The 21,146-nt window shown below is 34.5% G+C and overlaps 1 protein-coding gene across 3 annotated transcripts in view; it reads right to left on the bottom strand.

Annotated features, from left to right (window-relative positions):
- Nucleotides 1-1,723: 1,723 nt before the first annotated feature.
- The window catches only part of RabGGTb (geranylgeranyl transferase type-2 subunit beta), a 113,181-nt gene continuing 93,758 nt past the window's right edge, over nucleotides 1,724-21,146 (bottom strand). For all 3 annotated transcript variants that reach the window (XM_090410967.1, XM_090410970.1, XM_090410969.1), the window contains 2 exons: nucleotides 20,930-21,004; nucleotides 1,724-1,995 (listed from right to left, as the gene is read on the bottom strand). In XM_090410967.1, the coding sequence (XP_090267093.1) occupies nucleotides 1,852-1,995; nucleotides 20,930-21,004 (219 nt within the window). In that variant the 3' untranslated portion in view covers nucleotides 1,724-1,851. The remainder of the gene's footprint in view (nucleotides 1,996-20,929; nucleotides 21,005-21,146) is intronic.

The following is a 21,146-nucleotide window of genomic DNA, read 5'->3' as shown; positions in this document are numbered from 1 at the left end:
AAGATATAGGTGGATTGATACAGTAAAAAAGTGCCTTAGAAGACAGAAATATAAGATCTGATAATATTGGAATCTTGACAGATAACAGATTGATTTGGAAGAAAATTGTTGATAGGAAGTTAGTAATGATGTAAGGTCTTCATTTAGTACTATCATAATATCCTGTACACTGCTTGAGGGTACATGTCAGAAATTTGATGATGATGAGTCTTGCTCTGTTTCAGATAACTAATAAATAAATAAAATATTGTAGGCTTAATAGGATATTACTAGAAGAGCCTGTACTAGAGTTTGCAGTTTAACTTTCTTGAGCTGTTATTTTCAAGAATTCAGGTGAATGAATTTTATTTAGTTATACAGTGATACCCCGAAGTTACGTGTTAGGTGGGACCAACAAAAAAAGCACGTAAGTCGAATTCGCGTAATTCGGGGGTATAATTTTGCATGTAATTTATATATACAAACATACAATTGGGACCAAAGGTTTACAAAAACACCTATATTTTTTTAAGAAATATAATCATAATTGTAGTTTTTCGTACATAAAAAAAAAGAAAGTTATTTTGATGGTTTCATAAAATCTAATAGATTCATCTGACAGCATAAGTCTTTTTCTTGTCATGCAAAATTTCTTCATAGCAAGCCAGTGATTTTTTTATTCCTTGCCTTGTGGCTACAATTCGTTCCTCATTAGAATCTATGTCCTCCAAAGTCTGTAAGCCTTTCTTAATTAAGCTGAGACCTTCTGTTAATTTTGCAATTGTCATGTGCTTTTCTGGTAAAACTGGATCTGAGGTTTCGCTACTGAAGGGTGTCTCCAATATCGGAGACACCCCAAGAATCTCCAATAATCCTTACAGCATCTAAAACATTAAACCGTTTCCAAAACTTTTTAACAGACAGTTGCTCATTTTGCCTCATAGCTTCATTCAGACTTGCAAACGAACACCATGTGTAGTACGCTTTGAATGTTTTTCTTTTCTTGCTAGCTGTAGAAGAATCGGACTTGCTTCTTTTGGGCGACATTATTATTTTTTTATGTGATAAAATTTTTATCAAGAACATAACATTAAACAATCGCAAGGTTTGTAGACTATAAAAATCGTGTATGAATGGAGACCGTGCGAAACACGTCAGTGCTTGTTCACAGCATGTGTGACACTGGCGAATGCGGCCGGTGCCGGAATACATATATATAAGAAACACATAACTCTGGATTCGCATAAGTTGGGGTATGACTGTATTTAGAAAAGTTTAAGAAGTTTGTAACATTTATGAAAAGTATGAGAACATTTCTGTTGCCCAACAACATAATTTTAATAACACTGAATGTTATCAACAAGTAGTAAAATGACTGATTATTTATATTACTTCAAATAATGCTCAAAGAATCTTATGTTTGCATTTTACCATTATAATTTTTTGTTTATATCAACAAATGTGACAACTAAAATGGCGAGCTGAAAGGACTATAAAAATATAATTCTAGCTAGTTTCATTAACTATGAGAAAAAAAATCAATTAACTTTTCAAATAAATAGTAGTTAATTCACAAAAAAAAATAAACCTACATATGGCAGATTCAAGAATTATAAATTTTGTTTTTAAAAAAATGTAGCCAATGAATATTACTGCATGGGAAAAAAAAATCCCACTGTTTTTATAGGATAACTGACATTAGTTATAATAAAAGAAATGTAATAAAGTGGCAACTAGAAACATATGAGCTCATGTACAGAACTTTATTTCTTAAATAAAACATTTAAAATGTATTTTGATTTTATTTACATTGCTGTTGTTTGATGTATAAGTGTACAAATAATTGTGCACATCCTAAAAAATATTACCTAGTTACAGTGTTAATAACTGAATTTTGATGCCAACATGTTTTATAATATCATCAGACATACAAAAGACAGGATTTACCAACTTTATCCTAGTATCTCCTAGGAGAGACAAGCCTGCAATTCCAAAAAGGGTGTGGAAAGGGTCAACCTAAAAAAAGTTTAAGTATCCATTTAGAATTTTTGCATATACATTATTAATAAATATACTAAAAGTAACAGAATGGTGGCATAAAAACAGGAGTACATATAACAGAGGTATAAAAGAGCTACCAAAAACCTGAAATATAGAAAAGCAGATGAATGATATTCGACAAATGCTCAAAGTTTGTGGAATAATATTCAACAAACAAATAAAAGTTTTACAGCAGCTGCACCACAGATTAAGAAGGCATGGTCAGAGGTGTGAATTCCAGATGATTAGATCTGAACTCCTATAGTACCATCTATAGAAAAAAAGGAAATAAAACTGAATGTGAAAATTACAGAGGAATTTCACTACAGTGTGTTCCGTGTAAGATTTATGCAAGTATACTTAAGAAGCTAAGAAAAATTGTGGAAGAGAAAATCCAAGAACAATAACTAGATTCAATCCAAATAGGGATTGTCAGGATCAGATTTTCAATTTAAGACAAATAGCTGAGAAATCATGAGAATATAACAAGGATCTGTATCCAGGTTTGGATCTGAAAAGGCATATGACAAGGGGCAAAGGAAAAAGCTGTTCAAAATACTACAATTATATAACGTAAAAAGAATGCTAAATCAAGCAATAGATAGTGTACATCAGCAGTTAGAATTGAAAAAGGTACAGGAAAATGATTTGATGTAAAATCATGTGTAAGACAAGGATGCATGCTATATTCACTTATTCATCATTTGTCTATACAGATCACATTAGCTCATGTACAGAACTTTATTTCTTAAATAAAACATTTTCATGATATCAAAATTGGAGATGCTAAAGTGAGCTCTTATGCAAACATTGTGCATCTTCCCTTCACCTTATGGTTGGTGGGAAGCAAAGTAGTTGCCTTCTTGCTGTATTTGTGACTATAGTCATGTGTGTTCATGTGATTGGTTTACCTTTTTTTGAGGAATGAAAACCATCCACCTCTGTATGAGACCGGTTAATTCACCTTTAGTCGAAAAGACCTCAAAATTCACATCACGGATGGGAATCGAACCCAGGTGTCTTCAGACCAAAGGGTTTCGTCTACACTGACTGAGCTATGGAGGCTCATGCAAACATTATACTCCTAAATACATCCAGTCTTCATGATTCCTCAACTAAACCAAATAACTTATAACAAATCTGGCATGAAAAGCAACAGTTAAAAAAAAAAAAACTATGCATGAAAATAGCTAGGAACATGGAAAATATCAATTGCATTTTGAATTACCTATACAGCATCAAATGTTTCAAGTATTTAGTTAAATTTTGAAATATTTATGCACAATTTTAAGCAAAGATGGCAAATTGGATATGGAAAAGGATGAGAGAATACAGGCAGTCCTTGATTTCCTACAGGTTCCATTCCAATGATCCCATCATAAGTCAAAAAGGCAATAAGGATTTGTTTTGAGATAGTGTTGTAACAATTTGAGACAGTTCTGCCTGAACCTCGTCTTCGTGTGAGACAAATTTGCGGACTCTATATCCCAACATGTGGATAATAATGTTTATTTTATAAACAGAGACCTATACATTTTTACATAATTTTATTTTTTGTTTATAGCAAAGTAATACAAATCATAAAATAAAAATCCTATACATATTATACTATCATAAATAATGAAACATGAGTGTGCAGTATTTCTGTGCGCTTACCATCACATGGAGCAATGGTAATTCTTCAATGCTGCTGCTGCTGCTGCTTCATTAATTGGCCCATTCACAAGAGGAGCCATATGCATAATCTCTAGAAGGTCTAGGCTCATTTTCAGGGCATGAGATGATAGCAGGAGTAGGCTTCTTTAAAAATTTGTACGTTACATCCAACTTAGTTCGCACGCATGTTTCCTTTTCTTTTCTGCATGAATTTCTCTGTAGTAAGCAATTGCATCTCTCATCATTCTGTCTACTTTGCTAAATTTCTCCATTTTGGTATTCATTTCTTCAAATAACCAAACTGCCTTTTTAACAAAAGGTAGATGCACTACTAATTTTTTTTCACTGTAAACTTTTTGGCAGACTTGGCTACCTCTTGTTCTGTTATTTATTTTTTCTGCTTTTTTCTCTCTCTTCTGCTAATTTCTATCCATCTAGGTCTGTAAGGTCTTTATTTAACAGCTCTTTCAAAAGTCTCTGGGGGTTTTTCTAACCCAGAATAGCCTGAGCACAAGTATTTCTTGAATAATATTCTCTGAAAATAGCAATAACACACTGGTTGCAGGAATGAGTATATTCAGTGAACATGTTAATGGGATGGCCATTGTAAGTTGCATATGTCATAAGTCAAGGACTGGCTGTAAATTTATGTGGAATCAGAAAGAGTTAATCAAAACACTGCTGCCATTCAGTAACATGTGAGCAGAGCTAATCGAAGGTGGTATCGTCACTTAAACAGAATGTACGTGTAAAGGTTAGTAAAACAGGAGTTTAATGCTAGGATGGCAGGAAAGGGAACCATGTTTGATTTCCGAGATAATACTAAATTGAAGGATAGTAATTCTTGTAGAAAGGCTTATACATTGGCAATATGACTATTAAATTATTTAAGGAATTCACAACGTATACTGGAATATTCATTAAAAGAAACTTTAATAAATACTTCCTATATTTCAGCAACGTCACATTGCCATCTTCATGCGAACATACAAATATGACACGTGCACGCAGGCACTACAAAAAGCAAATGAGGCAGAAGATAAGAAACTATTGTTGTTCCTAGCGGGCTATATTGGGTGGCCGTTGGGCTGATGTTCTAATGATGTAAGTCTCCCAAATTTGGGGCAGTTTCATGCACCCAAATTTGTTGAGGTTTGGAACATTTTTTAGAGCTGAGGCAGATTCTATGAATGATCTTTCATACTTAAACTTGCTGCAGTGTATTACTTTGACTTTCTTCTAACATATTCTGTGGTGGGTATCCAGACCATGGTCTGCAAGACCAGAGTGGCTGTACTGGTGAAACTGAATGTAATGTTTGTGTTCCGAAATTCTGATATCAGCTGTCCTGCCTGTTTGGCCAAAGTAGGAAAGTTCACGGCTGCAAGGGACCTGATATACACCAGGTAGGTCTAGAGGAAGTGGTTGGTCTTTGGTGGAGTGGATAAGGATGCCAATTTTTTATATGGTTTGTAACAAGAAGTCAAGTCATAGTTTTTAAGGATTTTGGTTATTTTTTCAGAGATGCCCTGGATGTAGGGAATGGTGATAGATTTAGTGTAACCTTTATTGAAAGGGGGGGGTACTCTTTTTAATATTTATTGGATTTTGTGGGGGTTGTAGCCATTGGCTAAGAAAGTTTTAAGGACTGGTTTAGTTCTGTGGTTAGGGCATTGTCATCTGAACAGATTAATTTTGCCCTGTTATATAGTGTTTTAATAATATTGTTGTGAGGGGGGGGGGCAATGCTGGTGAATGTATCTGCCTGTATGGGTGGGTTTTCTATAAACAGAGAAAACCAAGGATCCATCAGGCTGGCACGTGATTAGAGTGTCTAGGAAAGGGAGGCAGTTGTTTTCCTCTTTTTTTTCCAAGGTGAACAGGATTCAGGAGTGTTGGTTGTTTAAGTGTGTTAAGAAGGAGTGTATATGAGCCAATGTGGCCAAATAGCGAACACATCATCCACATAGCAAAGCCAAACTGTGGGTTTTTGTGGGACAGAGTTTAAGGCTTTCTCTTCAAAAGTCTCCATAAAGAAGTTGGTCAAGGGTGAACGTGTCATATTTGTATGTTCCTATGAAGATGGCAATGTGACGTTGCCAAAATATAGGAAGTATTTATTCAAGTTTCTTTTAATTAATATTCGAATATATACGTTGTGAATTCCTTAAATAATTTAATAGTCATAAATTGAAGGAAAACTGTTGATGTGAGTAAGTAATAACATAAAATTTTTGATATTACTTACTATAACAGTAGTTATAGATACTATAACAGTATTTTATAATACTGTTATAGTATCCTATACACAACCTGAATGTACATATCAGGAATTTTATTATGAAGAAATATATATTAAAAATATTCCACTAATTGTATTTATCTGAGATACTTTTTTTTCTTATATTTGGTGAGAAATTTTGAGTCTTTAATTGAATGCATAAGTTTCTGTGGTTTAGCAGTTCTGTAGATAGTTTCTGGTATTGAGACCTGTTGATACGAGTTATTACTAACTCACATTTTCTTTTAATTTAGTATTATCACGGAAATCAAACATGGTTCCCTTTCTTGCCATCCTAGCATTCAACTTCTGTTTTAAGATTTAATAAAATATAACTCTACAAGTTTCGTCATCAGAGTTGCATTATCAGGGGTATTAGTAAAAGTCGTATAGAAAAGAGACTAAAAACAATTAATTACCCATATTATTAGCACTTCACAATTCATACATATAAATAAATAGCCAGAATGAAAACATTAAACTAATTACTGTATATGTGTTGGAGTAATGCTAGTTGCTGCTGCCATGGGTGTATTGTATCCTGGGTCTACAGCAGTTAGATGATTTTTAACAAAAGCAGACACAGACCAAACTTAGTGTAAGATTAAGCCTTGATTTTTGCTAAATTGTGTAGAGATCCACAGCATTTTAGAGGCTTCCTTGTAAAACAATTATGATCAATATAAGACATTTTTGTTTGTTGCCAAACTAAGTGACAGTCTGTGGTAGTTGTATGGGATGCCAAACCTGATTTATGCTGTCTTCTTCTTTTTTTTTTTTTTTGACATTCAGACACATGGATCTTCCCGTTTAGCCTACATAGCAAATGCCACAAGAGCAATGGAGCTCATAAGTGCCTGGTTTTTTCATGGAATGATGTGGAAGTTTTGTACACTTTGTCTAATGTTCTTGAGGTAATGTAACAGTAGCATAATTGCATTCTTAAAATATTGGTTAAGTACAGGAGCTGTAAGAGAATTTTGTTGATGGTCTTGGATTCATAACCATTGAGGGAGAGATTATGCCTCAGGTAGTGTAGTTCTTCATTCATATTAATTGACATACTGGACATCTTGTATGCTCTATCTCATAATGCTTTAATCATGCCTATGTTTTGTAATGGATGATGGTATGAAGCAGCACATAAAAAGCTTCCAGTTGTGGTAGGTTTTCTGTATACTGAAAAGGATAATATGTTTTTATCTTCTTTTATTTTTACAAGTTATCAAGGAATGGTAATTTTTTTGTGATCTTCCAGTTCAAGGGTGAATTTTATATTGGGATGCAAATTGTTCAGATGGTTCTTGAAATAAATTACGTCATTCATTGTTCCTGACCAAATAATGAAAATATCATCAGTGTAACGTCACCCAGCATTTGGTTTCTTGTAATGGTTTTTCATAGCATTTATTTCAAATAGGCATGATTAAAACATTACTAGATAGAGCATACAAAATGTCCAGTATATCAATTAATAGGAATGAAGAACTACACTACCTGAGGCCCTCAATGGTCATGAACCCAAGATGATCGACAAAATTCTTAATACACTTCCTACAGCTTCTGTACTTAAACAAGATTTTAAGAATGCAATTATGCTGCCTTACATCAACAATGTTAGACAAATTGGCAAAGTTGCTCCACGAGTATTAAAGTGGCTTTTTTACCATTGCATAAAATCTCCAGATTCTACATCGACCAAAACCTCTGCATCATCCCATGAAAATACCAGGCGTTTATGAGCTTCACTGCTCTTGTGGCATTTGCTACATATGCCAAATGGGAAGGTCAGGGGAAATCCATATGTCTGAACACATAAGAGATGCTGAAAAAAAGAAGACAGCATAAATCAGGTTTGGCATCCCATACAACCACCACAGGCCATCAATGTTTGGCAACAAACAAAATTGCCTTATATTGATGATCATAATTCTTTTACAAGAAAGCCTCTGAAATGCTGTGGATCTCTACATAATGTAACAAAAACCAAGGCTAAATCCTTTACCAAGTTTGGTCTGCTTTCATTAAAAATCTAACTGCCATGGACCCAGGATACAATATGCATGATGCTACAGAACATGAAAGCAGCAAATAGCGCATTGCTCCTGAACATATACAGTGGTGTACCCACATATGGTACTAATGTGCTATACATCATTTCTTTTAAGGTTACACGGTGATCAGCATTCGTATTTATAAATTTAGGGACACAAAAACACACATGTTGAAAAGATTATTTTATTAATTATTAATAAAATACTATTTGATGTTTTGATCCCTGTATCGAGGTCATCATCAGAAGGATACATGCGTATAAGGAACAAGCTACATGCTATAGCCCTGTAAACCGGTGAACTAAATCTACGTAGTTAATTAATCCTTTTTCCTAGCGATAAAAAAAAATATTAAAAAAAAAATAAAAATAAATAAATAAAATAAAATAAAAAATAAAATATATATACATATATATAAAAAAAAATACAACTACAATAAACTGCTAAAGTCCTCATGTATTAATATTCTTCTGGATTTGTACAGTTCTGATTGTTATAATATGATTTCCTTCAGTTGCTGTTGAATGTTACAAACACTACACCAGGTTGTCTTCTTGTAGTGGGATTTTTTTTTTTCTTCGGCTTGTTTAGGTTGTTAAACAGGTTGTAGTTGTGTCCTCCACATTCTTGGAATGGCTAGGCCATCATTTTGTTGAGATTTGGGTTATGTTTGAGCATTTCACGACTTTTTAAATTTCCTCTCGAACCAGGTTTTGGTGCGGTGTAGGACCTTGGTATTTTTCCATTCGATTCTGTGGTATGTTTAAAGTGTGTGTGGTCAGAAAGCCCGGTTTTTCCAAAATGGAGATATTTAATGTGTCGTTTGTGTTCGTCTTGTCTAATTGGGACAAGATGAACACCCTGTTTGCCCTGTTTCCCCTATGTGTGGTATGTTACATGTGCATTGTATTTTGTATACCCCTAGGTGGGCTAGGTGTGGAAGAGGATCTTTAGAAGAACTGAGTAGGTGTCTTAATTTATTCGGGGGTTTAAAGGTCATTTTAATGTTGTATTTGCGTAGTATTCTGTCTATTTTTTCAGAAATGCCTCTAACATAAGGAATGGCAATAGCATTCCTGAAATCTTTTTTGTTCTTACTGGTATCTTTGTGGAGGATCTTGTGAATAGTTTTTTTACTGTATCCATTGTTTATAAATGTTTGGTTGATGATCTTGTATTCTTGGTTTAGAGCTTGTTCATTAGAACAAATAGTTCGAACTGTGTGTTTAAGGGTGCTTATGACACCTAGTTTTTGTGTTGGGTAGTGGTGAGAATTTTTGTGTATGTATTGGCCTGTGTGTGTGTGTAAGTTTACAGTAGAGTGAGAAGGAGAGACAGCCAGAGGGAAGACGTGTGATAAGTGTGTCTAGGAACGGAAGAGAGTTGTTTTTTTCCATTTCAATGGTGAATTGGATACGTTTGTGTTTGCGGCCGTGGGGCCAAATCGCGAAAATATTCAAGATATCTGGGACAAATTTTGGGCTTTAGATATGCTGTCTCTAAAGCACGTTACTCAAAGTCTTCCATATAAAAGTTAGCTATTGGGGGGTAAAGCGTTGAGCCCATGGCTGTACCTTCTTTTTGAAGGTAAAAATTGTTTTGCCACACGAAATATCCAGAGTGGGCAAAGAGGGCTGTGATGTCTTGTGGAAATATGTTCTGTAAGAGCAAGATAGTGTCATTGATTGGGACATTGGTGAAAAGGGAAGTTATGTCAAAGCTGACTAATAAATCTTGGTCGTTGAGTGTAATGTTTTTAATTTTATTTATGAAATGTTGTGTATTTTTTATGTAGGAAGGGGACTGACCTACCAATTCCTTGAGTGTTGGCGCTAATTTTTTGGCTAAGAGATACTTTGGGCTGTCAATTCCTTCGACAATCAGACTTAATGGTGAGTCTGCTTTGTGTATTTTTGGCAGTCCATAAATTCTGGGTGCACGGGCATAATGAGGTATTAATTTTTTTGTTGTTTCTTCTGGTCATGTGTGGATGGATTTGATTAATTCAGTTGTTTTCTTTTTGTTACATTTTGTAGGGTTGTAATTTACCATTTGGTAGGTGTTGTGGTCAGATATCAAATGGTTCATTTTTTCAATGTATGTTGTACGGTCTAAAAGAACAGTGGCATTACCTTTATCTGCTTTCGTGATTATAATATCTTGGTTATTTTTTAAGGATTTAAGGGCTAGAATTTCGGTTTTGTTTAGGTTGCTGCTTAGTTTTTTTGACTGAATTTAGTATATACACGATGTTTCCATGCATATTTTATCAGCTACATTGGTGGGGAGAGATCTTAAACCTCTCTCGACATGAAACTAAAGAAGTTTAAATCAGCCAAAGCATTCCGTATTTACATGCCTGGTTCGAAAAAGCTTTGTAACGAGAACAAATCCATGAGGCATGTAAAAACCTAGCATCTACCCAAGCCAAAGTTCCACAACTTAAATTAGAGATATCTGACTACATCAATCCAGAAATTTGGGAGATTTTAGACAGGATCACAGACGACTCGGCCAAGCACTTATTAATAAAAAACAAAGAAAAATTAATAATGAAATTTCAAGCCCTACAACAACAGAAAAATGCAAGACCATTAGGATGCCATACCGAAAGGAACAGCCAATCACAAACCGGCATCACAAGGAGCAGCCAATCGCCCACAAACAAATGTAGGAGCAACAGACCACAGCCTGGTTATCAACCAATCAAATCACAATCTCTCTCCAAGGTGAACTCTCACTGTTAAAGAAAGGTTTGAATGCTATTGCTCCGAGGTCAGTGAACAGACTTGATATCATTTATCATGTCCAGAGAGGTTTAAGATCCCTTCCCACCAATCTAGTTGATAAAATAAGCATGGAAACATCGTGTATACTGAATTCAAACAAAAAACTAAGCAGCAACTTAAACAAAACCGAAAATCTAGCCCTTAAATCCTTAAAAAATAACCAAGACATTATAATCATGAAAGCAGATAAAGGTAACACCACTGTCCTTTTAGACCGTACAACATACATTGAAAAAATGAATCATTTGATATCGGACCACAACACCTACCAAATGGTAAACTACAACTCCACAAAACATAACAAAACGAAAACAACTGAATTAATCAAATCCATCCACACATGGCCAGAACAAACAACAAAAAAATTAATACCTCATTATGCCCGCACGCCCAGAATTTATGGCCTGCCAAAAATACACAAAGCAGACATACCATTACGCCCAATTGTTGAAGGAAATGACAGCCCAAATTAGCCAAAAAATTATCAGCAACACTCAAGGAATTGGTAGGTCAGTCCCCTTCCTACATAAAAAATACACAACATTTCATAAATAAAATTAAAAACATTACACTCAACGACTAAGATTTATTAGTCAGCTTTGACATAACTTCCCTTTTCACCAATGTCCCAATCAATGACACTATCCTGCTCTTACAAAACATATTTCCACAAGACATCACGGCCCTCTTTGCCCACGTAGTCTGCTCCAGATATTTCATGTGGCAAAACAATTTTCACCTTCAAAAAGAAGGTACAGCCATGGGCTCACTTCTTCCCCCCCCCCCTCAATAGCTAACTTTTATATGGAAGACTTTGAGCAACATACTTTAGAGACAGCATGTCTAAAGCCCAAAATTTGTCTCAGATATGTAGAATATTTTCGCGATTTGGCCCCACGGCCGCGAAGCACTAAATACATTCCTTAGCCACCTAAACAAACAACACAAACGTATCCAATTCACCATTGAAATGGAAAAAAACAACTCTTTTCTGTTCCTAGACACGCTTATCACACGTCTTCCCTCTGGCTGTCTATTCTTCTCAGTCTACTGCAAACCTACACACACAAAAACTAGGTGTCATAAGCACCCTTAAACACAGAGGTCAGGCTAGGAAAAAGGATTAATTAATTAACTAAGTAGATTTAGTTCATCGGGGTTTACAAGGCTATAGCATGTAGCTTGTTCCTTATACGCATATATCCTTCTGATGATGACCTCAATATCGGGGTTGAAATGTCAAAGAGTATTATATTAATAATTAATAAAATAATCTTTTCAACATGTGTGTTTTTGTGTCCCTAAATTTATAAATATGAGTATTATAAATCAACCCACCTCTTGTGTATGGACTCAACATTTAAAAAAAAAAAAAAAATTAAAACATTCTATTTATTTATATGTATGAACTGTGATGTTCTGGTAACATCTTATATGGGTAATTAATTGTTTCTAGTGTCTTTTCAGTACAACCTTTGCTAATATCCCCGATGACTTACGAAATTTGTAGGATTATATTTTATTAAACTTATTATCTTAAAACATGTGGTCTCAATACCAGAAACTATCTACAGAACCTATTATTATCTAGACAATGAAATCTAGAACTTTTTCCCCCTTTCATTTCTGGTACTCTATTTCAGAGGTTTTTAAAATTTATTATAATACTAGAAAATTATCAGACTATTAAAATGATCATTGTAATTCTTAGTTTACAATAGATAGTTGTAATACGGTCAGTTGGTTATTTGAGTTAAAAGATTTATTCAAGCATTCATTCATTTATTTATTTTAATGTTAACTTCATCCATGAAAGATTGCAACTTATAGCAAATTAGTGGACTAATCATTAAATCATCCATAAATCATGCATCAGAGATGAAACATAGAACTTTAAACCATTTCAGACCTCAATAAGAAAGATGGTGTTCTACCGCTGAGCAAAAAAAATCATCTACCATCAAAATTAAATCAGAGCAAATGTTTGTACAGTTTTTTTAGGATAAAATTATAACATTCACAAAATAATGAACCATCACAATAACTTTTCCCAATGAGAAAAGTTCCTTTAAAACTCTCAATTTGAACTAATCAACTTTGTTTCCAACACCTCTCAGTTTCAGAATTATTGGTTGTACATATGATTGTCCAGCAACAGGAAAAGAAAACAGATGACAAGTTATCTGGGAGAATATGGAGAGATGACATCACTTCACTATTCACAAAAGTACCACTAATAGAAACCCTCAGTCTACAGAAGTCACACTTCCCCCCTGATATATTTGAACTATTCAAATTCACAATACATGCAGGATATTTCACATGGAAAGGGAAAATATACAAACAAATAGATGGGACAGCCATGGGCTCCCCCCCCTTCCCCCCAGCCAACTTTTACATAGAACACCTGGAAAAACAAGCAATCAATACAGCCACTCTCAAACCAACACTTTGGCTACGCTATGTTGACGATGTGCTTGCTATTTGGCCACATGGCCCAGAGACATTAAAAACATTCTTAGCACATTTAAATAGCCAACATCCAAAAATCCACTTTACTATGGAACTGGAAGCCAACAACTGTCTGCCCTTCCTGGATACACTTATCACACGTCTTCCAGATGGTTCCTTATCATTTTCAGTTTTTAGAAAACCCACACATACAGGTAGATACTTACACAATCACACCATCATCCTTCTCAACAATATGGCATATTAAAAACGCTAACCCATAGAGCGAGAGCAATCTGTTCCAATGACAAGGCTCTTACTACTGAACTGACTCACTTACGCCACACCTTCTTGGCCAACGGCTACAATCCACATAAAATAAACAAAATACTAAACACTCTTAAGAAACCCCTCCCACCATCCACCACAGAGAACTACAATAAAACAGTCACCATCCCTTACATTAAAGGCACATCCAAAAAGATCTCAAGAATTCTCAATAAACATAAACTACGCACTACATTCAGACCATGTAGCAAATTAGCTACCCTCATCCGCTCACCCAAGGACAGCATTCCTCCTTTATCACATCCAGGAGTCTACCAAGTACCCTGCTCATGTAATCACGCCTACTACGGTCAAACAGGAAGAAATATGAACATCCGCATCAGCGAACACAAAAGATACGTCCAGAATTATCATTATGGGAAGTCGGGCCTAGCAGACCATGCTCTGGATACCCCTGCACACAGGATCAACTGGAAAAACACAAAAGTACTACACAGAAACCCGTATAAATCAGAGAGATTGTTCTTAGAGGCGACAGAAGCCCTAAAACACACTCCAAATCTCAACAAATATGGCTGTATTAACTTGCCGAAGATCTGGGAGACAGTCATACTAAGAAAAAACTAGCACTTTTCTAGGACTCTAGTAATATGTGATAGCTCTGTTTTTTTTTTTTTTCCAGATAGAGGGCGCCAAAATCAGGACTCTAGTCTTTGTGTTGCTGCTACAATTTTGTTTAAGTACACCATGTTGTTATAGTCTCGCATATTGTGACAAACAGTGTTTTTGTGCTCTGAAGATGCTGGTTATAACACCAGCGAAATATCAGCAATAAGTTAATAAATTAATTATTTACTTAGTTTCTGTGTTCTATTATATACCGTTAAAATAATAAACAACATGTTCGACGAACACATAAGTCTGTCCACACGTTCAAAGAAGACAAAGTCGGTTCCATCAGGAGGAAAGGTCATGGCATCGGTGTTTTGGGATGCTAAAGGTATTTTGTTTATTAATTATCTTGAAAAGGGTAAAACAATAACTGGGGAATATTATTCTGATTTTTTAACCAGTCCAGACGAAACAATTCGTGAGAAAAGAATTTTTCTCAGAATTTGTAGAAGAAAAAATCATCTTTCATCAGGGCAATGCACCTAACCACAAAACTGTTCTGGCAATGGGAAAATTAAGGGATGTGCACTATGAATTGTTGGAACATCCACCCTATTCCCCAGATTTGGCTCCCTCTGACTTCTATCTCTTCCCAAAACTAAAACTTTTCCTCGCTGGGCAGCGTTTTTCTTTGAATCAAGAGGTGAGAACTACTACAGGGATGGGATAACAGCTGGAGCATCGCTGGAATAAATGTATTAGTCTTAAGGGAGAGATTAAGTTGAAAAATAAAAATAATTTTGAAATTATAAATTTGTTTTTTTCATTGTTAGGCTGATAACTTTTCAGACCACCCTCGTAGGTCTTAACCCCTAATAAACAACATGTTCGACGAACACATTACCAATTAAAAATCAGAAAGCAGTCATTTTTCTGCCAATTTTTTGGGCGAGGGTGATTTGCTGGATCAAATTCATCATTATTTGAAAAATAATGATGAATTCGTGCAAATGCAAATGAAATAGCCAATAATACATGCCGTGCAACTTTTCTTGGCTGAAAGGAAATAGGCACAAGATTGTCTAGTGTCTATATTCGGTTGTATTTATATGTGAAGCCAAAATTCAAAATCAATTTTGGTGCAATAAACAAAAAACATGTCACAGACGTCTTTGTATGTTAAGGGGTTAAGATAGCTCTGTAAGTCAGTAGGCTTAATACATACAAGTGAGAAGAAGTAAAACAATTTTTAATCATTAAATACATTTTTAATTAAATGAATCCAATAAAGTAGAAACAAAAAATTATGAAAAATACTGAATACTGAAAAATTAAATTTTCAGTAACAAAAAAGTGTTTGAGATGAATGAAACTATGTCTGGGAAGAATTCCAAATGGTGAAATCCATAGTTGTTATTTTTAGCCATAGAGGGGACACTACATCAAGAAGATGTTTTTATTTCTTTTTTAAAAGGTTGCAAGCACAAAAAGCCATACTTTGTGCAGCTGTTGTTTGTTCACCACTGATGTGTGCATCTATATGTTCATCGCAACTTGTGACACAAAGGGCAAGAAGTACCCTTTGTGAATCAGTTTTCCAACAACTGGTAAGCTGAAAGCTGTTTTGCATTATATCTCTATTGGAAGTCAGTTGATGCATGATGAGAGATATTTTGTTAAAACTTCCTATCCTTTTTTTTCTTTAAGTTATTGAAAAATTAATTATAGAATAGACCTGCACTTATCTCCAACAATATAGTCACAAGAATATACAAGTTAAAAAAAAAAATCTCTGGCACGAGCAAGCGGGTTTTTCCTTCCGGAAACTCAGGTTTTTCGTTCTGTAAACTCAAGAAAATCGACCGTAGAACCCACATTATTTCAGACATTAAATATATTGTGTTAGGGTTATGGACCACGAGATGGCGGCACATTTGAGCCGTCTCTCTTCACTGCATACCGCTTAATTAGTGATAGCCTTGGGCCATCTATCTCTGATTGGGTACCAGTGGAGATTGAACTGCCCACTCAGTCTCCAAAAGTTAGATAGGGCTAAATGGCCTCACTTACTCCTGTATACGGGAATAAAAAGGCGTTAGCTGAGCTGAGCTGAAAAAAAAAATTAAAAACAGTAATTAAAATTAAAAAAAAAGTGTCTCGTACTCCTCTAAAGGACTTTTGCATATTCTGTGAGGGAACACTTACTGCACTAGAGAAATTTATGGCAAATTTCGTCTAGTATATATATAAATATTATAATATATATAATTATATATAAATTTTGTCTAGTTCCACTGTGCCTGTGGAACTCTGGTCAGGACTATTCGGAAGGTGGTACAATGAATTAGTCCACTACAGTGAGTCAGTCACACACACACACACACACACACACACAGCAAAATCTTTGGTTGTAATTCATCTAGCTCATTAGATAACCAATCACATGACTGTATGATGCTATATATAAACCATTTTTCAGCTATGCCAACAACACTTATTAACATGAAAGCAATGGTAAATTTGTTATTAGAAGATGAGTTCTACATAATCTCGCAGCAAACCTGCATACAAATGAAGCTTTAATACACTATTAAATCAAATAGTCCAATATGAATATAACAGACCATCAGTGAATAGACAATTGAACAAGGTAGAACAATGACAACAGTTTCAAAATATATGAGCTATGCACTAGCATAATGCAGTACAGTAGATAGAATTTTTTCAAAATATTAACTTTCCGAAAGCTGAACAAACTTTTTTTTTGGTTATCTCACATATTAAACTTCATGCATGAAATTTATAGAAAGGAAGAAAAATAGGTTAAGAGTTTGGAGATGAAATGTGAATGGATGAATGATGACAGCCAATTCCAATAACATAAAATGCAGCAGAAATTGAACTATGTGAACAGTGGTGCAAATCTGAGCAAGTCTTACACTAGATGTGAGAACAGTATTCAATCATTGAACAGATTTGTAACTTGTATGTTTGTCCACATCTCAAATGAGATGTGGATGTACAGAAGAGCACTGAAGATCTCGTGGATTCAGAAGAAGAGAAATGAAGTTTTGGAGATGATGGGTACATGATAAACTACTGCCTGCAACTAATAAAGATGAGACTCTCTCAAATTTTAGAAAAGAAAGACAGTTCTTATGGTTCAACTTGAGATGATATAGTAGCATTTTTCAAAGGGAGTGTTGAAGTAAAGTTATCACCTTACTGAGAAATAAGACAGGACTGGATTTTGTTATAACAGTTAACGAGGTCAAATTCTCTAATGAAGAATGATATGAAGATTAGTAAGGGTGTAGAGGAAATACTCTGGAAATTCTGCCCATTTGTTTAGTGCTTTGTAAAATGAATAACAGGAACAAAGGGAAGAGTCATTACACAACTATGAATTGAATCTGGAGGAGGAAGCCAGGGATGTAAAGGAAAAAAAAAAGTAGATGAAGGAAAAATTTCGTGGTATCTGGAATTACTTGCAAAGTTTGAGGATAAAGATCCAGGATACAGGCCCAGAAGATAACCGAAATATAAGATATGGCAACAATGGAGACGTGTCAAATATCAGGTTAATTTGGAAGAAAACTGCTGACAGGAAGCATTAAATGACATGACATTAAATTAAATGACACAAAGCATTTAATGCTTCCTGTCATTTAATTTTTTTTAGTAATAGTATTATTAATAGATAATTAAGTTTACATTAGATGCCATATGACATAGATGTTGAACCTATGGCATGTAGCAGAATTTTGCTGACCTGTCAACGATTTACAGGTGATATCCTTTTATATGCTTATAAATTATTCAACTTTTTTTTTAATTGTTACAATAGGAACAAGTTAAATTTTGTTTTACACGAGAGAGCATCTATGAAGACATGCATATAATTGGTGCAGTATTAACAAAAGATCACGAGACTCAAAGATAAAAGCAAGCTGACAATTTTTGAATTGAAATGCTAATTCTCTTCAACCGAATCCCATAACATCTGCAACTGTCATAACAACATTCGCTATATACGTCTTAGTTTTAACACATTCATGATGGGGTATCGTTTATTGTTCCGACGGAACTTCTCATTACCAGCAGGCTCAACTCGCACAAGGTTTTGACCCTTGGCTGATTTTTATTGATGCTTGTTTGCATTTGAACTGGTAGGGGAACTCACACAAGCATTATATGCATGGTTCAATTCGTGGTAGAATTTTATTTGAAGTTAGCCTTTGTGATCTGCCATAATGACATCGAGAATTTCAAATACAATCAAACAAACACTGATTTCATATAATTGAAAAATTGTTAAAAAAGTTTTTAGTTAGATACTGTGCAACATATGGTTTTGCTCCAGTCTATACAGCATAGTTTCTGTGAGAGGGGACATGTGATTCATTAGTTAGCGTCGTTTTTATTTCAGCTGTCTCTAATTGCACTATTTGTTGAGAAATATATTACACAGACAGCAAAAGCCTCTGTACCTTATTCAGGGATACAATAAAACTACTTGTTTTTCTTGCATCTGCAGTATAATGGCTGTTGGGGAGGGTGTGTTGTTAACCGTGGGGAGCGAATTACTATTGCCTCACCATGAACAAGTTTAAACATTTTTTGTGTCCGAGGTATATGCAAAACTTTTTAATGTCTTTTTTCGTAAAGTAAAATCAAGGGTGTGAGTTACACGCGAGGGCAGGTTATGTTTGAGTAAATACGGTAAGCGTTTCTCTGACAAGTTGACATCCTTCTGCTGCCTCCCCTGCTCAGCTGACTTCTATTGTGAGTTACAATGCATAAATATATTTCTCACTACCATTTTTATTTTCAAACCATCATTAAAATCAATTTAATAATACAATAATCAATTTTACACTGAAAAATATTATAAATTTATATATAAATAAATATTACAAATAAAATAAAATATTTATAAAATTATAAATAATTATTTATAAAATATTATAATATATATATTATAAATAAATGAATTAAGTTAGATTAATTTTCTATTAATTTTCCCATATTAAAAACTTCTCGGCACATCAGCAACTTGAGTGCTAAATTTTTGGCACACGCACATAAAAAGGTTCGTCACCGCTGCATATAATGAGCCTTCATAGCTCTGTTGGTACAGACAAAGCTCTTCAGTAGGAAAGACTTGGGTTTGATTCCCGTTTATGACATGAAGAACCTTTATCAGGTGTTTTTAACTAAAAAGTGAGTTAGCTGGTCTCATAGTGGTGGAGGTTTTTCTCTCCCAAACTCTCAGGTTTTTAATCCCTCCAAAGAAGGCAAACCAGCCCTGTGAACACAAAGATCTAACACACGTGGAACACTTTGAGGAATGACAGTAACCTGCAATAGCTTCCTAGTCAGGGGGATCTAAATGCCAGTACTGGTATCCTCCTATATGCTAACAACAAGATACTATCGTCACTCCACTCTTTAGTGATGTGCCACACCAGTCCTAACAAGGTGATTCGGCTGTGTGTTCTTCTTTAGGCTTCCACCCTCTGAAGACTAGTTACTACAGAAACAACATCCATCTCATTAAGGATCTACTGCTTCCTGTTTTTCCAGGAACTTTACCTTCTATTACTGTTTTGAAAAATTCTCCTTGCAATTAACACATTTTCCACTCAAGTTAATATGAGAATATTATATTCACAAATTATGTCATGAACTGACAAAAAAAAACATAATTTAAATTTTGCATGGAAAAAGAAAAGGCTCATAGTTTACCATTCTTGGACATCTGCCTAACACACATAGCCTCCGGTAATTTATCAACCAGTGTTTATCGAAAACCTACCTTCAGTGCCAGATACATCTATCAAAAAGTCTGCTCATCACACCGCTCAAAAAATTGGTGTTATCAAGTCCTTAATTAATAGAGCACATAAGGTGTGCTCCTCTCCCTCAAGCTTACAACAAGAACTTCTCACTATCAAAAAGTTATTGGAATTTAATGGTTACAATCCTAATCAAATCCAGCAGATAATGGACTCCTATGTTCCAACACCTCAGGATTTTCCAACAGACCGCCCTTATATTTCTGGCATCTCGGAACTGATTGGTACAATTTTGAGAAAGTATCATCTCGTTCCCACATATTTTCTGATCAACAAAATTTCTCATCTGTTGCCATCTACAAAAGACAAACTGGCACCTCTATCATTAGCTGGCGTTTACCAGATGCCGTGTGAATGTAATTTAACATACTTTGGACAAACATGCTGTTCTGTAGAAAAAAGAATTAAAGAACATCAATATTATATCAAATACATGAAACCTCAAATTCTGGTCTGGCACAATATAGCATTGACACTAAACACAATATCCACAAGCACCTCTTCTTCTCCATAGATGCAGGTTTAAATATGAACGCCTTTTCAAAGAAAGTTGTGAAGCCCTTTTACATCAGCTAAATCTGAATCGGAATGATTGTCTCTCTCTCCCAAAAGTTTGGGAGATTCTTATCTTATGTAACCATCAAAAATAGTTGTTTAATATTTTTAATAATATTATTTATAATACTAATTTCTAGCATGCAGCAACAGTTTTTAATTGGAAAACCACCGACTACTGTATGTACTTTGTAATCTGGTTCCTTTAAGTTGCTTGTTTCTACACACTGATGATGTACTGTTAGTTTGAGTATGAAATATCCGTACTTTCATTTGATTAAAGTTAATTACTGTGGTTTTCATGTAATTTATTATTTATAATAAACATTATAATTTCTTTTAAGTGTTTAAATCATTTAAACCTACCATATCACCAGGTCTGTCTGAAAAACCTCCTAGTTCTTCATCTTGACAGGCCAAAATAAACTGGATTAATTTTTCCTGAAATCAGTAAGTAAATAAAGTAGTTATGATTTTAATATAATTTCTCCTAAATCATTGTTTTATAAATTTATATACTATTGATTATCATGTTTAGATTTTTATTTTTTTTTTTACATTTTTTTTTTCTATGCTTCATGAG

This window comes from Typopeltis vanoorti, chromosome 21 (assembly GCF_054136105.1).
Source record: "Typopeltis vanoorti isolate ZY-2024b chromosome 21, IOZ_Tvanoo_1.0, whole genome shotgun sequence".
Lineage (NCBI taxonomy): Eukaryota > Metazoa > Arthropoda > Arachnida > Uropygi > Thelyphonidae > Typopeltis > Typopeltis vanoorti.
The sequence above is the reverse complement of the archived record's forward strand: the minus strand, read 5'-3'. Positions and strand labels throughout refer to the sequence as shown.